The sequence below is a fragment of the Syngnathus floridae genome, chromosome 8, assembly GCF_059516105.1.
Source record: "Syngnathus floridae isolate MCC-2025c chromosome 8, RoL_Sflo_1.0, whole genome shotgun sequence".
Lineage (NCBI taxonomy): Eukaryota > Metazoa > Chordata > Actinopteri > Syngnathiformes > Syngnathidae > Syngnathus > Syngnathus floridae.
In genome coordinates, this window is record NC_142420.1 from 15,936,520 (window position 1) to 15,955,000 (window position 18,481).

An 18,481-nucleotide genomic window follows, 5' to 3' on the forward strand; every position below is an offset into this window, starting at 1 on the left:
ATTTCTTTACCACTTGATTTGCAAATTTTAACTTAAGTGTGGACACACAATTTGATCTCTGGTCATTGGGCATACAATCAGCATTGTCATACGTCTTGTATGTACAGGAGTTCTAATAATCTAGAAAATGATCTAATAATCTGACAATGACATGTTTTGCTGTCATATGGGGGAGACTTCAGGTATAAATTTGGATACATGATTTGCATCGGAGTGGAAGCTCCTCTTGCCCCTTTGCTTGAGCCACGGCTTGAGCTGCGACCTTACACCTGCGCACTGGGGCCTTATTGTGTTCTGATCTGACAAACACTTGTGACCTCATCACGTTTAGTCTTTGTATGTTTTCTCTTCAATTTGTTCTCTTCTCTATTGCTAAGCTTTCACCCACACTCCAGCACATTTCAATTCTCTTTTCTTTCCTTTCTCAGTTACTTTTCTTCCCAGCCATTCTCCTCCAAAAATTTACCACTTCTTCCACATTTCAACTTCCCTTCTGCTCCATACTTTTTCTTCCACTTCGGCAGGTCTCACATACAATTAAGAAATCTACTCGCCATGTACTTCTCATCTCCTTCAAGAGATTTGCAGTTTTCTTTTCCAATCTTAATTTTAGTAGTTTTAGTTTTTTCAATTTTTTTTCAATTTTCTTTCTTTGAGGATCCTCAATGCAGGTTTAAATTGACCTTTCAACAAATTTCTTGCCTGTGTTATTTGCTAGCACTGCTCTTTAGTCAATTTATCCTACCAGTCACTCTCTCAACCATGTGAGGGATTTGGGTCACGGCACCAAAATGTTAGAGTGGTGCCCACTCTAACTTATTTTGCAAGAACCACACGGGAGACAGTATGCCTGACATAGAAGCTAATCTGAGGGAGCTGGCTCGCAATAAGTCTAGTCAACAGTGTTAGTGGTGCTCACTCTAACTTATTTGCAAGATCCACACGGGAGACAGTATGCCCTTTTAAAAACACTTGCAAGTGGAGAGCTCGTTCGGCACTGTGCATACAGTGATCATCGAACCAGGCCTGACTTTGCAGTCTTGCAAGAGCATATTTATTGAGAGAAGCAGGGTGGGGGTGAGAGTGGACAGGATGGGGTTGAAACCCCTGGCCTCAGATCAAATCATAGCAGGGAGTGTTTAGTGATGTTGTGTAAACAGAACAACTTTGATTTCTTCCTCTGCAGCTGGTTAATCACTTCAAAGGATCTTAGCACTTTGTTTTACTACTTTAAAACAGGACAAGTTTGGTCAATTATTACAGGTTACATTCCAACATAATCATTGGATCAAACTAATCTATCAACCCTAACAGATGTCTCTTAATTTCCTACGTCTTAACCCAGATAAAACTGAGATGTTGATAACTGTATATATACAGTGATACTGTAACTAATCTCTGGGTTATATTTGACCGAACGTTCTCCTTTCAAAAACACATTAAGAACATAAGAACTGCGGGGTTTTTTTCACCTCAGTATTATTTCTAAGATTCATCCGATTCTTTCGACTTGTGATGCGGAAACTATTATACATGAGTTTGTTACGTCGTGCCTTGATGACTAACGCATTATTCTCTGGTCTTCCTAAATCCAGTATTAAAAGTCCACAGTTAGTACAAAATACTGCGGCAAGACTGCTCACGCGGACAAGAAAATTTGATCACATTACCCCCATATGAGCCAACTTACATTGGCTCCCGGTCCATTTAAGATATGACTTCAAGGTTCTTCTATTAACCTATAAATCGCTGCATGGTTTAGCACTAGGTATCTCGTCGATCTAGTTGTTCCTTATGTTCCGTCCCGTAATCTCCACTTGCAAAATGTTAGTCTTTTTCTGACCCCGAGGGCCAAAAAGAAGTCTGCAGGGTCTAGAGCAGGGGTCGGCAACCCGCGGCTCCATCTTTAGCACTCCCCTAGCGGCTCCCTGGAGCTTTTGCAAAAATGCGTGAAAATGGAAAAAGATGATTTTTGTTTTTTTTAACATGGTTTTTATGATGTAAAAATGTATGAAGTTATAGATATATTAAAAATACAGAATTTCAGAATGGCGTCATAGCCTGAGTCACAGCACAGGCAAGTTTTTAATAATCAGGTGTGTGAGTGATGGGCCATGGATTCAAAAGGGAAAAAAAGAAAGATTGCTGATGAGAACAGAGGGTTTAAGAAAGAATGGACTGAACTATCTGCCTTGATTGCCTGCATGTTTGATTTGCAATGAGAAGTTGACAAATAACAAGAAGAGCAATTTGGAGCGGCATTTTCAGCTAAAGCATGCCAAATTTACTGCCGATCACCCAGTTGGAACTGAGAGGAAAGGTGCAATTGCAGTGCTGGTGGAGAAATTTGAGGACCGAAAACAACATTTCAAGAAGTGGATTGCATCTCTAAACTCTACTACTGCTGCAAGTTTTGTTGCAGCCCGGAAGATAATAAAGCGTGAAAAACCATTCACCGATGGCGAGTACATGAAGGATTAATTCATCAACATATTAGTGTGCCTATTTTCGGACTTTAAAAACAAAACAGAGATCATTCAGAAAATTAAAGACATGCCTGTCTCCGCAAAAACAGTGAAGGAAAGGGTACCGTAATTTCCGGACTATAAGCCGCACCAGCCACGAGTTTTTTTACAAAGAAAGACAGTACATAGAAAGTCTTTTTTAACGTTTTATTAACATACTTGAACATGTCTTTCTAAACATTGCCTGTGACGCAGCAGTAGCACCGCAGCAACGCGGAAGTGTGCACACGAGTTATTAGCAAAGAAAGACTGGACACAAAGTTTTTTTTAAAGCTTTAATAACATACCTTAACATTTCTTTCCAAACACTGCCTGTGACGCGGCAGTAATACCGCAGCAACACGGAAGTAACACAGCAAAGTCACTGAGACGCGGCGGTAACACAGCAGCAACACAGCAGCAACACGGTAGCACAGCACTAACAGGGCTGGTTAAAAAAAACATACCAGTAAAAGTAAAAAAAGAGCCGTCTTCATCTTCCTCCTGTGCACTGAAACCATCAAAGTCTTCCTCCTTAGTGTCCGATTGGAATAGCGTTAGATATCCTTCGCCTCACACTTTCTCAGTCTCACTTTCGTCGTCGCTTTTATGCATTTCTTCGAGTGTGATGAGGGTCTGTTCATGCTAATCTTATTCATGCACGAAGCGCTAAATTACATCAAACTAGCGAGCGACACGAATAGCTTAAAAGCAGCATCATGCATTTCTTTTGTCCCCCATAATGACGGTTTGTGTATAAAAGCTTCCTTTCAGTGATGTCCGTCTTGATCTTGTTCTGTCTCTTCTTTGTGCGTGATGTGCGAGACGATCACAACACAAACTAGCACGTCGTCTTCGGCGCATTATCTCGTCTTCGTCTGTTTGCTCTTGCTTCCTGCTAGAGCGCCCCCTGGAGGCCGTAAAAATCCATAAATACACTCCAGAGTAGACACAACACAATGTCATCAGCATCGACTGCCTTTGGCTTAAAAGCGGCATCTTAGGCATTTATTTTGTCCCCCATAATGACGGTTTGTGTATAAAAGCTTCCTTTCAGTAATTTCCGTCTTGATCGCGTTCTGCGTGATGCGCGAAATGTTGTAGACACAAACTATCACGTCTTCGGCGCATTATCTCTTCATCGCCTGTCTCGCTCTTGCTTCCTGCTAGAGCGCCTCCTGGAGGCCGGAGGCCGTAAAAATCCATTAGTACGCCGCGCCACCATTATAAGCCTCAGGGCTCAAAGTACCGTAATTTCTGGAATATAAACTGCGACGTTTTTCCAAAATTTTGGACCCTGCGGCTTATAGTCAGGTGCGGCTTATATAAGATTTTTTTCGAGATTTTTGAGATGACTTGATCACTTTTACTCTTAACACTATTATATACAGTAAAAGCTACAAAACAAACGGACGAATAACTCGTTTTCAAATCAGATGAGTAAAAACTGACGAGTAAAAACTGGTCAAATATTTTTAAAAAAAGCTATTATTAAAAGTGAAGACAATTTGCAATTCTAGTAATGACACACGAATTTGATGCACAATTTGTCTTCGCGGGCCACATAGAATGATGTGGCGGGCCGTATATGACCCCCGGGCCTTGAGTTTGACACCTGTGCTCTAAACCCTTTCTCTTACTCTGCCATATCACTCAGAGATTGCACAAAGCAGTGGCGCTGTTTGGACAATCTGCATTGTAATTGTATTAAGTTCATCTTGTTTTTCCTTTTTTTAATTAACAACTTGTTTGATATAAAAGAAACCAGTGAAGTAATCTGCATTGTATTAAAACCAAATCAATTAGCATTTAAATTCAATTCTTCTGACATTTTGCTCACCAAAAACAAGTTGTAATGAATGTGAACTTTTAATGCATTTTATTCAGAAGGTTACTTTGACCCTTAAACGGCGGCGTGGCGTACTTATGGATTTTTACGGCCTCCGGCCTCCAGGGGACAGGCGAAGAAGAGATAATGCGCTGAAGAAGACGTGCTAGTTTGTGTTTACATTTCGCGCATCACGCGATCAAGACGGACATTACTGAAAGGAAGCCTTTATACACAAACCGTCATCATGGGGGACAAAAGAAATGCATATGATGCCGCTTTTAAGCCAAAGGCAGTCGATGTTGATGACATTATCTTGTCTACTCTGGAGCGCACTTATGGAATTTTACGGCCTCCGGTCTCCAGGGAGCGCTCTAGCAGGAAGCAAGAGCGAGACAGACGAAGAAGAGATAATGCGCCGAAGAAGACGTGATCGTTTCGCGCATCACGCACACACCCGCATTCACACAAAGACAGGAAGCTTTTATACACAAACCGTCATTATGGGGGATAAAAGAAATGCATATGATGCCGCTTTTAAGCTATACGTGTCGCTCGCTAGTTTAATATGATTTAGCGCTTCGTGCATGAATAAGATTAGCATGAACAGAACCTCTTCACACTCGAAGAATTGCATAAAACCGACGACGAAAGAGAGACTGAGAAAGTGTGAGGCGAAGGATATTAAACGCTATTCCAATCGGACACTAAGGAGGAAGACTTTGATAGTTTCAGTGCACAGGAGGAAGATGAAGACGGCTCTTTTTTTTACTTTTACTGGTATGGTTTTTTTTAACCAGCCCTGTTCGTGCTGTGCTGCTGTGTTGCTGCTGTGTTGCTACTGTGTTACCGCCGCGTTACCGCCGCGTCTCAGTGACTTTGCTGTGTTACTTCCGTGTTGCTGCGGTATTACTGCCGCGTCACAGGCAGTGTTTGGAAAGAAATGTCAAGGTATGTTATTAAAGCTTTAAAAAAACTTTCTGTGTCCAGTCTTTCTTTGCTAATAACTCGTGTGCACACTTCCGCGTTGCTGCGGTACTACTGCTGCGTCACAGGCAATGTTTAGAAAGACAAGTATGTTATTAAAACGTTAAAAAGGCTTTATCTGTACTGTCTTTTTTTGTAAAAAACTCGTGTGCACGTGCGGCTTATAGTCCGGTGCGGCTTATGTAAGAAAAAAAATGAACTATCCCTAAATTTTAGCTGGTGCGGCTTATAATCCGGTGCGGTTTATAATCCGGCAATTATGGTAACCTGAATAAAATGCATTAAAAGTTCACATTCATTACAACTTTTTTTTGGTGGGCAAAATGTCAGAAGAATTGAATTTAAATGCTGATTGATTGGGTTTTAATACAATGCAGGTGGTCCAAACAGTGCCACTGCTTTGTGTAATCTGAGTCACATGGCAGGGTAAGAGAAAGGGTATGGAGCACAGGTGTCAAACTCAAGGCCCGGGTGCCAGATACGGCCCGCCACATCATTACATGTGGCCCGCGAAGACAAATTGTGCATCAAATTCATGTGTCATTACTAGAATTGCAAATTGTCTTCAATTTTAATATCTTTTTTTTAAATATTTGACCAGTTTTTACTCGTCTGATTTGAATAAATTATTTGTCAGTTTGTTTTGTAGCTTTTACTGTATATAAAAGTGTTAAGAGTAAAAGTGATCAAGTCATCACAAAAATCACAAAAAAAATCTTATATAAGCCGCACCTGACTATAAACCGCAGGGTCCAAAATTTTGGAAAAAAGTCGCGGCTTGTAGTCCGGAAATTACGGTAATTAAAATGGCAAACAATATCATTGATCAGCAAATCAAAGACATCAATTCAGCTCCAGCTTTCTCAATTGCCTGTGATGAGTCGTGTAACGTGACCGTTATCGAACAGACAGCTGTACTATGCAGGTACGTTAACTCTAATGGGCAGCAAGAAAAAATGATTGAATTGATACCACTTTTATTTTTTTATTTTTTTATAATTTTAATAGTAGGCATACAGCTTAAATATTGACAGTCTAGCTTGCCTTATAAAAGGCTTTTAGATTTTTGCGGCTCCAGACAGGTATGGTTTTTTTTTTTACTGGGCCAATATGGCTCTTTGAACATTTTGGGTTGCTGACCCCAGGTCTAGAGCATTTACTATTCCAGAACTTTGGAATGCCCTACCGATAGAGATCAGAACTGACACTGAACTGAAATTAAGAGACACATTTTTATGCCATGGCCTTTAATTAACCGGTGGTGGCTGATGCGGCTGGAGTTTGTTTTCGCCCACCCCAGCCAGGGGGGTTAGGTGACAAACTGAACGGCTGTCTGGATTTCTCATTGGCCAATCAGGATGAAGGAACTGCGGCGGATTACCACCCTCGAAGACACTTCTAAGACAATTGAGGGGACCTCCTTCAGCTCTTCACTTTGAATTGGACATCCGCTTTTTCTTTGAATTGTTTTATATTATGTGTTCTATGTGCCCTAAGGTTTCTCATTTTACCCCCAGTAGGGCTTTTTTTTGTTTTTCCTTGCCCTCCTGGGAGTTTAATATCCGGGGATGTTTGAGAATAATTGCCAATTTTTATACATGTGAAGCCCTTTGAGACTTGTTTGCAGGGATGAGAATTTTCCGTGGATCTGCGGATTTCCGTGGTTTTTTTCCCGTCGAAAGTATCATTTTCGTGAACCGTGTAAATGCGTTGAGAAAATGTTTATATGGGGGGGGCGGGGGGTAGGGAAGCCCAGCTCTTCAAATGAGAAGCTCATGGCGTTGATGTTGCACGTGCGCATACTTAGCGTGTCGGGCCGCAGGAAGCACTCAAACTTGTCCGTCTTGACAGCGTCATTGGCCAGGCGAGCCGGGATGCGTTGGCGGAGGCTGCTAGCAGGCCAAAATTAGTGGGAGCACTGAGCTTGTTTCTCAGAAACGAGCAGTGTTAGAGGTTAACTTGCTCCCATGTTATCTTGCTCCCAGTCTCCAGTTGCGCTCGTTAGAGTAAAGCGTTGTGTTTCGTGACTGCAGATTCGTCACAAGCGATATGGAACTTGCCTGGCTGCAAAACTATTCAAATTCTAAATAAAAATGTTGAAACGTCTAGTTTACCGACTGGCTGCAAGAAATAGCAAACACAAAAATAAAATTAAAAATGGAACTGTCATAAGCGGGACTTGAACCCATGACGCAAAGTAATAAAGAATGGCTCACTGGCCATCGGCTTAACCGCTATGCTATTGTATAGTCACTGTAACCGAGGCAAATTATCTTGAATATAGCCAAAACCAAATTACCCGGCGAGGGTACGAGTTGATCTGATGCCTAGTGTATACCGCCCATGTTAACTTGCTCCTCGGAACCAAGTTGACATGGTGGCGTAGTTGCCATTCTCATCCCTGTGCTTGTGATTTAGGGCTATATAAGTAAATAAACTTGACTAGACTATGAATCAATTATGTCAAATTTTAATGGGATCGATTCAAAATCGATTACATTTATTTCACCCAGCCCTATTCAGTTCACATTTGTCTAAAATATGAACAAGTTCATGAACAGATGTTCGTTGAGCACATTCAAGTACAACACTGCTTGTTAAATATAAATAGTTGCATGCGCAACTCCGGTTGAGTTGCGCATGCACGTCAGAACAGAAACCCCAAATCGTTTTTCCTCAATCATATATATTTTGAGATTGTCTGGAGCCAAAAATTTTAATCATGATTAAAATTCGATTAATTGCGCAGCACTACCACTCAAGGCTCAATTTCAGGACCTCTATTATTTTAACTTTATACAAATGATTGTCCATCTGTCCGTGCCGATGTGTGGATCCAAATGTGTGATGATATTCATGATATTATCACTGGTTTTCAGTAACCCAATAACTCTGTTTCATATCACAGCCTGCTTGACCATTCCTGTCTGTAGTTACGTAAATCCATCTTAAACTATATTTGCCACTAAGTCCAGCAAATACACCAATATTGCGATGACATTCAGCATCAGATGGCCACACAGGCAGCAAAAATATACATGCACTCTTTTTTTTTTAATATCACCTACTGTTTACTCATTTGGTCTCAAGCAAATGTTACAACTATGAAACCACTCAAACAAATAAAAAATAAAAAAATAGATAAGGAACCAAATGTAACTCACATCGTTGTCCGATCACACAAAAACACATTACTCACCTGAGAAACAAGGTCAAATATCCACATTTGTTTGTTTAACCGTCTGTCATGTCTCTACATTTTATTTGAGCTTATTAGTACCTTTTAGTGATGTATTTTTTTTAATGTAAACATATCATTTTTAGCCTGACAGTACTGTCTGTAAATATATTAACACCATCTGTCTAGGGATGGCTAATGGAAAATAGCCTTCTGGCTAATTCTGGCCTATTTACAGAATTGTTTTTTTTCTTTACCGTCCCTGACATAGATTCAGAATTAGATATAAAATTCATTCTTGAACTCCAAAACACTGTTGATGCTAATATAATGGTAATACTATAATCGACCTTTTATTTGAGTGACACATCTGTTTTCGAGGATTCTGCAACAAATTTTGAGGGACTATAACTGTTAAACTTGTCATGGGTCTTTTCACCTTTTTTCTACAGCTCTCTGCTGAGCAGAACCTGAGATTCATAGAGCCATTCTGCATAACAGCAACCAAAACCAAAGAGTAAGTCAAACACTTGAACCTGCATTTCCTTAATCAGTCGGAATGTTGCTGCACTACATTTGTTAAATTAGAAGATATGAAAATTCTTCACCATTTTCATGATTGCTGACTTTATTGGAAAAAAAAATCAAATTTCAGTACCTTTTGGCCTTTTAATTTTTTGTTGTTGCAAATATTCACTTGGTTCCCATACAGTAAGACCCCGTAAGACCCTAAATTGTATACATCTACACAAATACATATTAGGGGTGGAACGATTCAATAAATGAGGGTTTGATTCTTGGTTGTGTGGTCACAGTTTTTGGTAAATGCTCTCACGTTGGTAGGCAAATGTTACAGTAAATCTGTGTACCCACCAGAGGTGGAGCAAGTCACGTACATGCAAGTCACGAGCCAGTCTCAAGTCGTAGCCTTTACGTTCCAAGCAAACCCGAACGATTCAGTAAATGCGGGTTTGATTCTTGGTTGTGTGGTCACGGTTTTTGGTAAATGCTCTCACATTGGAAGGCAAAGGTTACAGTAAATCTGTGTACCCACCAGAAGTGGAGGAAGTCACATACGTACATGCAAGTCACAAGCCAGTCTCAAGTCGTAGCCTTTACGTTCCAAGCAAGCCCCAATTAAGGTACTGTAGGAAAAATAAAGCAAGCAGGTCAAATCATGTCACCAAAAAGCAGGTCAAGTCATTACTTTATTCAAGCAAGTCAGAAGTCAAGTAAAATAATCTTACTCACCATAACAAAGCATTTTGGAGTGATGGTCAAATATTTTTTTTCACTGATCAAACAAAAAAATAGTGCTGTCAGGGGACTAAAAAATCCAATTAAATGATTGTAATTAATTACATTAATGACAATTTATTCTCGTATCAGATAACTCCTAGATAAAGAATTTGATTTTTTTGAATTCTTGAATTTTCTTGAATTTGATTACAAAACTGGAGTGCATGACTAGGGAGTTGAATATACCAAGAAGAGAAGATTTGAAATCCTCATTTTTGTTGACGTGTGCTTCATGAATGAAATTCAAAAGAAAAAAAGTCAAGCACATCAGAAAACTAACTAGGCCAGGTGCATTATTCAAAAATGTAATACAAATACAGTAATTCCTCGTGTTTTCGCGGATAATGAGTTCCACGGCCAGTCGCGGTAGGTGAAAATCCGCGATGCAGAGAAAATATATTTATGAATCTTGTATTGTATCATCCATCCATCCATCCATCCATACATCCATCCATCTTCTTCCGCTTATCTGGGGTTGGGTCGCGGGGGCAGCAGATTTAGGAGGGACTCCCAGACTTCCCTCTCCCCAGCCACTTCATCCAGCTCATCCCGGGGGATCCCAAGGCGTTCCCAGGCCAGCTGAGAGACATAGTCTCTCCAGCACGTCCTGGGTCATCCCTGGGGTCTCCTACCGTTGGGGCATGCCTGGAACACCTCCCCAGGGAGGCGTCCAGGAGGCATCCTGATGAGATGCCCGAGCCACCATATCTGGCTCCTCTCAACGTGGAGGAGCAGCGGCTCTACTCAGAGTCTCTCCCGGATGACCGAGCTTCTCTCCTTATCTCTAAGAGAGAGCCTGGACATCCTGCGGAGAAAACTCATTTCGGCCGCTTGTATCCGGGATCTCGTTCTTTCGGTCACGACCCATAGCTCGTGACCATAGGTGAGGGTAGGAGCATAGATCGACTGGTAAATTGAGAGCTTTGACTTTTGGCTCAGCTCTCTCTTTGCCACAACGGACCGGTACAGAGTCCGCATTACTGCCAACGCTGCACCGATCCGCGTGTTGATCTAGCGCTCCATCCTGCCCTCACTCATGAACAAGACCCCAAGATACTTGAACTTCTCCACTTGGGGCAGGATCTCATCCCCGATCCGGAGAGGGCATTCCACCCTTTTCCGACTGAGGACCATGGACTCGGATTTGGAGGTGTAGACCCTCATCCCGACCGCTTCACACTCGGCTGCGAACCGCTCCAGTGAGAGCTGGAGATCACGGCCTGAAGAAGCCAACAGCAGCACGTCGTCTGCAAAAAGCAGAGACGCGACGCTGAGGTCCCCAAACCAGACTCCCTCAATGCCTCGGCTGTGCCTAGAAATTCTGTCCATACAAATTATGAACAGAATCAGTGACGAAGGGCAGCCTCCAACCCTCACTGGGAATGAATCCGACTAAGCTGGAAATGCGGACCAAACTCTGGCATCGGTGATACAGGGACTGAACCACCCTTATCAGTTGCCTCGTCACCCTGTACTCCCGAAGCACCCTCCACAGAACCTCCCGAGGGACACGGTCGAACGCCTTCTCCAAGTCCACAAAACACATGTGGACTGGTTGGGCGAACTCCCATGCACCCTTGAGGATCCTGCCGAGGGTGTAGAGCTGGTCCACTGTTCCACGGCCAGGACGAAAGCCACACTGCTCCTCCTGAATCCGAGGTTCGACCTCCCGACGGACCCTCCTCTCCAGCAGCCCTGAATAGACCTTACCAGGGAGGCTGAGGAGTGTGATTTCCCTGTAATTGGAACACACCTCCAGTCCCCCTTCTTAAAGAGGGGGGAACCACCACCCCAGTCTGCCAATCCAGAGGCACCGTCCCCGGTTGTAGAGGCATGTAAGCCATGACAGCCCCACCGCAGAGTCTCCAGGCCCTGCTTCCACAATGAAAGGCGTGTAGGTGGAATTAAGGAGGGCTTCGAAGTATTCTCCCCACCGACTCACGACGTCCCGAGTCGAGGTCAGCAGCACACCATCTCCACTGTGAACAGTGTTGATGGTGCACTGCTTACCCCTCCTGAGACGCCGGATGGTCGACCAAAATTTCCTCGAAGCCATCCGGAAGTCATTTTCCATGGCCTCTCCAAACTCCTCCCACGCCCGGGTTTTTGCCTCAGCAACCGCCGAAGCCGCGTTCCGCTTGGCCATCTGGTACCTGTCAGCTGCCTCCGGAGTCCCGCAGGTCAAAACGGCCCGATAGGACTCCTTCTTCAGCTTGAGGGCATCCCTTACCGCCGGTGTCCACCAGCGGGTTCGGGGATTGCCGTCACGACAGGCACCAACGACCTTACGGCCACAGCTGCCTCAACAATGGAGGCGTGGAACATGGTCCACTCGGACCCCCGGGACATGGGAAAAGCTCTGCCGGAGGTGGGAGTTGAAGCTCTTCCTGACAGGGGATTCTGCCAGATGTTCCCAGCAGACCTTCACAGAGCGTTTGGGTTGGCCAGGTTGGACCGGCATCTTCCCCCACCACCGGAGCCAATCCACCACCAGGTTGTGATCAGTTGACAGCTCCGTCCCCCTCTTCACCCGAGTGTCCAGAACATGCGGCCGCAAATCCGATGACACGACTACAAAGTCGATCATCAAACTGCGGCCTAGGGTGTCCTGGTGCCAAGTGCACACATGGACACCCTTATGTTTGAACATGGTGTTCATTATAGAAAATCCGTGCCGAGCACAAAAGTCCAACAATAGAACACCGCTCGGGTTCAGATCGGGGGGGGGGGCGTTCCTCCCAATCACACCCTTCCAGGTCTCACGGTCATTGCCCACGTGAGCATTGAAGTCACCCACTCCAGGGACTCCAAGAAGAGTGGGTACTCTGAGCTGCTATTTGGTGCATAGACACAGTCAGGACCCGTCCCCCTACCCGAAGGCGGAGGGAGGCTAAGTATGCCCACACCTGCTCGACACCTCTCACCGTGGGCAACTCCAGAGTGGAAGAGAGTCCAGCCCCTCTCGAGAGGGCTTGTACCAGAGCCCAAACTATGTGTGGAGGCAAGTCCGACTATGTCTATTCGGAACTTTTCTGCCTCACACACCAGCTCGGGCTCCTTTCCAGCCAGAGAGGTGACATTCCATGTCCCAAGAGCCAGCATCTGCAGCCGGGGATCGGACCGCCTAGGTCCCCGCCTTTGGCCGCCGCCCAGCTCACTTTGCACCCGACCCCTTTGGCCCCTCCTCCAGGTGGTGAGCCCATGGGAAGGGGTACCCACATTTTCTTTTCAGGCTATGCCCAGCCGGGCCCCATGGGCGAAGGCCTGGCCACCAGGCGCTCGCCTTCAAGCCCCACCTCCAGGCCTGCCTCCAGGGGGGGCCCCGGTGACCCGCCTCCGGGCGAGGGTAAACGAAGTCCATTTGTGTTTTTCGTTATAAGGGGCTTTTTGAGCCGTGCTTTGTCTGGCCCCTCACCTAGGACCTTTTTTCCATGGGTGACCCTACCAGGGGCATAAAGCCCCAGACAACATGGGTCCGAGGATCAGGGGGGCACGCAAACCCCTCCACCACGTTAAGATGACGACTCACTTTATTGTAATTGTAATGGTGTTTTGTATTTTTTAAACGCTTTTGTAAAGATTTTTAAAGTCAAGCTGACGTTCAGAAACATTCTTATTTATTCAAATAAATAAGGGAAATATATTGTTACAATATCCACACAAGACTTTGAACGTTTTATGAAGCGTAAACGCATCACGACGCCTCTTTGCTCTAGTGTGCTGGCCAGCTAACACGCCCCAGCGGCCCAGCGCAAGGGCATCCGCACAAGTCTTTTATAATTTATTGTACTTTCAAACACTGTATTGTATCTTTAAAAACGTTTTAAGCAGCTTTATAAAGGTTGCTATGCCCGTCTGCTTCTATGACGCAAGCTCGCTGACTGGCTCGTCAGCTTGCCTTGTTGTCCTGCTCTGCTGTCATTCCAGCCCTCCTTGTCTCCTTTAAACTTTGTGTGAGCCCGTGTTGCATTTGGTTGTCCTGTTTCGTTCGTGACAAAAAGAAATGCAAATCGGAGATGTTAATGTAGCGTGACTGCGGGAGGCGGAGATAAAGCGTGTTTAGAATCAGCAGCAAAGATGCAGATCAACAGATCATGTTCCCATTGGTATAGTCTCCTCTACTGGCCAATAGTGTGCTGTAAAGTCATATGGGTAGACAATCCCCCGGGCTCCAAGTTATGCCGCAAAAAGCCGCGATGCACCGAATATATCCACATTTGATTTCATAAAAACCTGCGATGCACCAAGGCCGCAACAGGTGAAGCGCAAAGTAGCGAGGGATTACTGTATAGCTACACAAAATATAAAGCGGAGTCAATACAGCAATTAAAAATTCATAGAGCTTGTGTATTACTTGCATTTCTGCTTCACACAATCTGTCGGTACTTTGAAAAGCTTAAAACAAAACTTTTTATTTGCTATTTTAAGCATCAGTGCTCTTGCGTTGGAGAGATTAATATTGTCGCAGGGAGGGGGGGTGGACTTTATGCAGTCAGCGAAGCCCAGCTAAATGGTGTATCTGTGACTATTTCTTTATCTCGTTCACAACTAGCTATGGTGCCACCACGTTGGTGACGTTGCTATTGTAATGGAAATCTCTAACTTGTTTACTGTTTACTGTTCATTCATGAATATAGTGTTTGCACAGTTGCTGCATATTTCGGCCTTGATGTTAAGATTCCCACTTGCATTGTAATTTTTGACATCCACTAATTTATCATTCCTTGACTGTCCAGTTGGACACTTTTCCGAGCCATCTGCAACAGCATTTTCAGCACCATTATTGACCAGGCTCCCTATGCCATTGAAGATCTGCTGAAGGAGCTGAAAGCAGAGTCCTCTGATGCAGGTCAGTCAGCTCAAGGGGATGAGAAGAACCGAGTTAAACAGATTATTGGTACTACATTTTCACAGGAAACATCACGCGTTCCTACACAGCTGTGGTCCCCAACTTTTTTTGTGGCACAGACATACAAGTACAAACTGGATTCGGTTGAAGTTGGGAAATTGTGTAAAATGTACGTAAATTGTTTTTATTTACATTTTACGCAATTTCCCAACCTCAACCAAACTGTAAAATGTAAATAAAAACAAAATACAATGATTTGAAAATCCTTTTCAACCTATATTCAATTGAATACACTACAAAGACAACATATTTAATGCTCCAACTCATAAACTTTATTTTATTTTGCAAATAATAATTAATTTAGAATTTCATGGCTTCAACATGTGCAGTAGAGCATGGGCATGTTTACCACTTCGTTACATCACCTTTCCTTTTAATACTCAAACGTTTTGGAAGAGAGGAGACTAATTCTCTGAGCTTCTCATGTGGCATCCTTTCCCATTCTTACTTGATGAACCGCTTCAGTTGTTCAACAGTCCCAGGGGTCTTCCATGTCATATTTTATGCTTCATAATGCGCCACACATTTTCAATGGGAGACAGGTCTGGACTGCAAGTGGGCCAGGGCAGAACCTGGACTCTTTTACTTCAAAGCCACGCTGTTGTAACGCGTGCAGAATGTGGCTTGGCATTATCTTGCTGAAATGAGCAGCGGCGTCCATGAAAAAGACATCGCTTGGATGACAGCATATGTTGCTCCAAAATCTGTATGTACTTTTCAGCATTTATGTTGCCTTCACTGAAATGTAAGTAACCCATACCATGGGAACTAATGCACCCCCATACCATCACAGATGCTGGCTTTTGAACCTTACGTTGATAACAGTCCGGATGGTTTGCTTCCTCTTTGGTCCGGAGGACACGACGTCCAGTGTTTCCTAAAACAATTTGAAAAGTGGACTCATCAGACCACAAAACACTTTTCCATTGTGCATCAGTCCATTTGACTGGGGCTCGGGCCCAGAGAACCCGGCGGCGTTTCTGGATGTTGTTCATAAATGGCTTTTGCTTTGCATGGTAGAGTTTTAACCCGCACTTACTGATGTAGTGACGAACTGTATTTACTGACAGTGGTTTTCTGAAGTTTTCCTAACCCTATTTGGTGATATCCTTTATCGTTTTTTAAGGCAGTGTCGTCTGAGGGATCGAAGGTCACTGTCATTCAGTCTTGGTTTCCGGCCATGGCGCTTACGTGCAGTGATTTCACCAGATTCTCTGAACCTTTTGATATTATGGACCGTAGATGTTGAAATCCCTAAATTCCTTGCAATTTTGCTTTGAGAAATGTTGTTCTTAAACTGTTCAACAATTTTCTCACGCAGTTGTGGACACAGTGGTGAACCTCGCCCCATCCTTGCTTGTGAATGACTGAGCATGTTTGGGGAGGCTCCTTTTATACCCAATCATGGTACCCACCTGTTCCCAATTAGCCTAATCACATGGGATGTTCCAAATAGGTGTTTGATGAGCTTTTCTCAGCTTTCTCAGTATTTTTTGCCACCTTTCCCAACTTTTACAAGAAGTATTTTAGCCATGAAATTCTAAGTTATTATTTGGCAAAAAACAATTAAGTTTCTCAGTTTGAACATTAAATATGTTGTCTTTGTAGTGTATTGAATTTTGTTTTTTACATTTTACACAATTTCCCAACTTCAACCGAATCCAGTTTGTACATGCTTTTAACAACTGGTAACCATCCGCCACGGGGATCGAGGTGAGGGTGGGGGCGGAAGAGATGGTATTGGGGTTTCATCTAATGGGTTGATTCTGTTTCTCCTAAAATTGACGAAAATGGTTTGATTCTGCTACTTGAATCATATTCTACGAACGCAATATTAATCCAGGGATGAAAATTTTCCACAGATCTGCGGATTTCTGTGTTTTTTTTCCATCGAAAGTATCATTTTTGTGAATCGTGTATATCCGTTGAGAAAAATATATTTTTTTTATGTATTTCGGGGAGCGAGCAACGTTAGTCTCGGCGACTCGTGAGCATTCTCTCGACCGTCGCGACGGCGTGTGTGTGTGTGTGTGTGTGTGTGTGTGTGTGTGTGTGTGTGTGTGTGTGTGTGTGTGTGTGTGTGTGTGTGTGTGTGTGTGTGTGTGTGTGTGTGTGTGTGTGTGTGTGTGTGTGTGTGTGTGTGTGTGTGTGTGTGTGTGTGTGTGTGTATGTGTATGTGTGTACGGCTGACTAGCTCAATCAGTAAGTGACATGACTTACAAACGGAAGACCCGGGTTCGATTCCCGGCAGGGGCACAATATGAGCAATGAGCGATTACCTTACCAACAGTCAGTGTGGGTCCTTAGGCAAGACCCTTAACGATACCGCCTACCTCAGAGATAATGAGAGTACAAGAAGACATGCCGGCTCAAACGTCGCCCGGACAAACAAGGTCTGCGTCAGGTGCTGGGGAACCAGATCACCCTGATGAAAAATGGGCTACTGGAACAAGACACAAATGGGCGAGATGCGAGAATAAGGATCTGTTGGAATGCTACTACTCCAGAAACCCGAGCGAGAGGGGTTACATGCGGAGAATGTGGGAACAATGGCAACTTCAATACCCACAGTCAACACTATCGGCCAAGCAACTAGTAGCTCAATGTTCCAATATCCATAAACGGCACCTGCTATCACACCTCGAGATTGATGAGATACAACACAAATGCCATAGCGAAGGCCAACCAGAGCACCAGGTCAGAGACGAGTTAAATCCATGTAAAAGTCCAGAGGTTGGGGACGAAACCCCAATAAGCACAATCAAGCTGAACGAGGCAGCAACTGACCTGAAGAACAAGATTACGGTGAGAATGAATGCTCGGGAACCTAGATACACACTGCAGAGGCTAAGTGAAGTACCCTCAGAAAGTCTCCTAGAAGATGTGAATGCAGCGTTGACAACAATTCCTACGGCTACCATCACTGAAACCAATGAGCTGATATACACCTCAGCAGCAGTGATCCTAGAAATGCTTGGCTACAAGAAGAATGACCATATGCGACCACAACAGTGCCCACCATGGAAGAGAAGGCTGGAGGCCAAAATCAAGATAGCACGGAGAGAAGTGAGCCAAATGACAGAGGCCCAGAAAGGTGCAATGAAAAAGCAAGTTCCCAAGAAATACAGCCAGATGCCCATACCTGAAGCATTCGAAACTGCCAAACAAAGACTCCAAGCCTTGGCCAGCCGCCTAAAGAGGTACACAAGAGAGAATGAAGCCAGACGAATAAACAGCTTGTTCACAACACAACCAGCGAAAGTGTACGCTCAGTGGCAGGGGAATAATAGCAGAGCAGACCCACCAAGGCTGGAAACTGAACAGTACTGGAAGGATATATGGGAGCGGGAGGCATCACATAAGAAGGATGCACAGTGGCTGGTGGCTCTGAGAAAGGACCACAGCAAGCTCCCTGAACAGAACCCAGTAACCATCACAGTGGCAGACATCCAGAGAAGAGTCTCAGGAATGAAAAACTGGACAGCACCAGGCCCTGACATGATCCACAACTACTGGCTCAAGAAACTTACAACTCTCCATGAGCGCCTGGCAGCACAAATGAACCAGCTGCTAAGGGATGGGACTCACCCTGAATGGCTAACCCAAGGGCGTACGATCCTGATCCAGAAGGATCCATCAAAGGGTACAGTCCCATCCAACTACCGGCCAATCACCTGCCTCTCCACAACATGGAAGCTGATGTCGGGCATAATATCAGATAAGTTCAGCAGGCACATGGATCAATACATGAGCACTGCTCAGAAAGGGATTGGTAA

The 18,481-nt window shown here is 44.1% G+C and overlaps 1 protein-coding gene across 2 annotated transcripts in view; it reads left to right on the plus strand.

Annotated features, from left to right (window-relative positions):
• Nucleotides 1-18,481, plus strand: part of rrp1 (ribosomal RNA processing 1) — a 65,005-nt gene that overhangs the window by 15,076 nt on the left and 31,448 nt on the right. For both annotated transcript variants that reach the window (XM_088383298.1, XM_088383299.1), the window contains 2 exons: nucleotides 8,950-9,014; nucleotides 14,533-14,645. In XM_088383298.1, coding sequence (XP_088239424.1) covers nucleotides 8,950-9,014; nucleotides 14,533-14,645 — 178 coding nt within the window. The remainder of the gene's footprint in view (nucleotides 1-8,949; nucleotides 9,015-14,532; nucleotides 14,646-18,481) is intronic.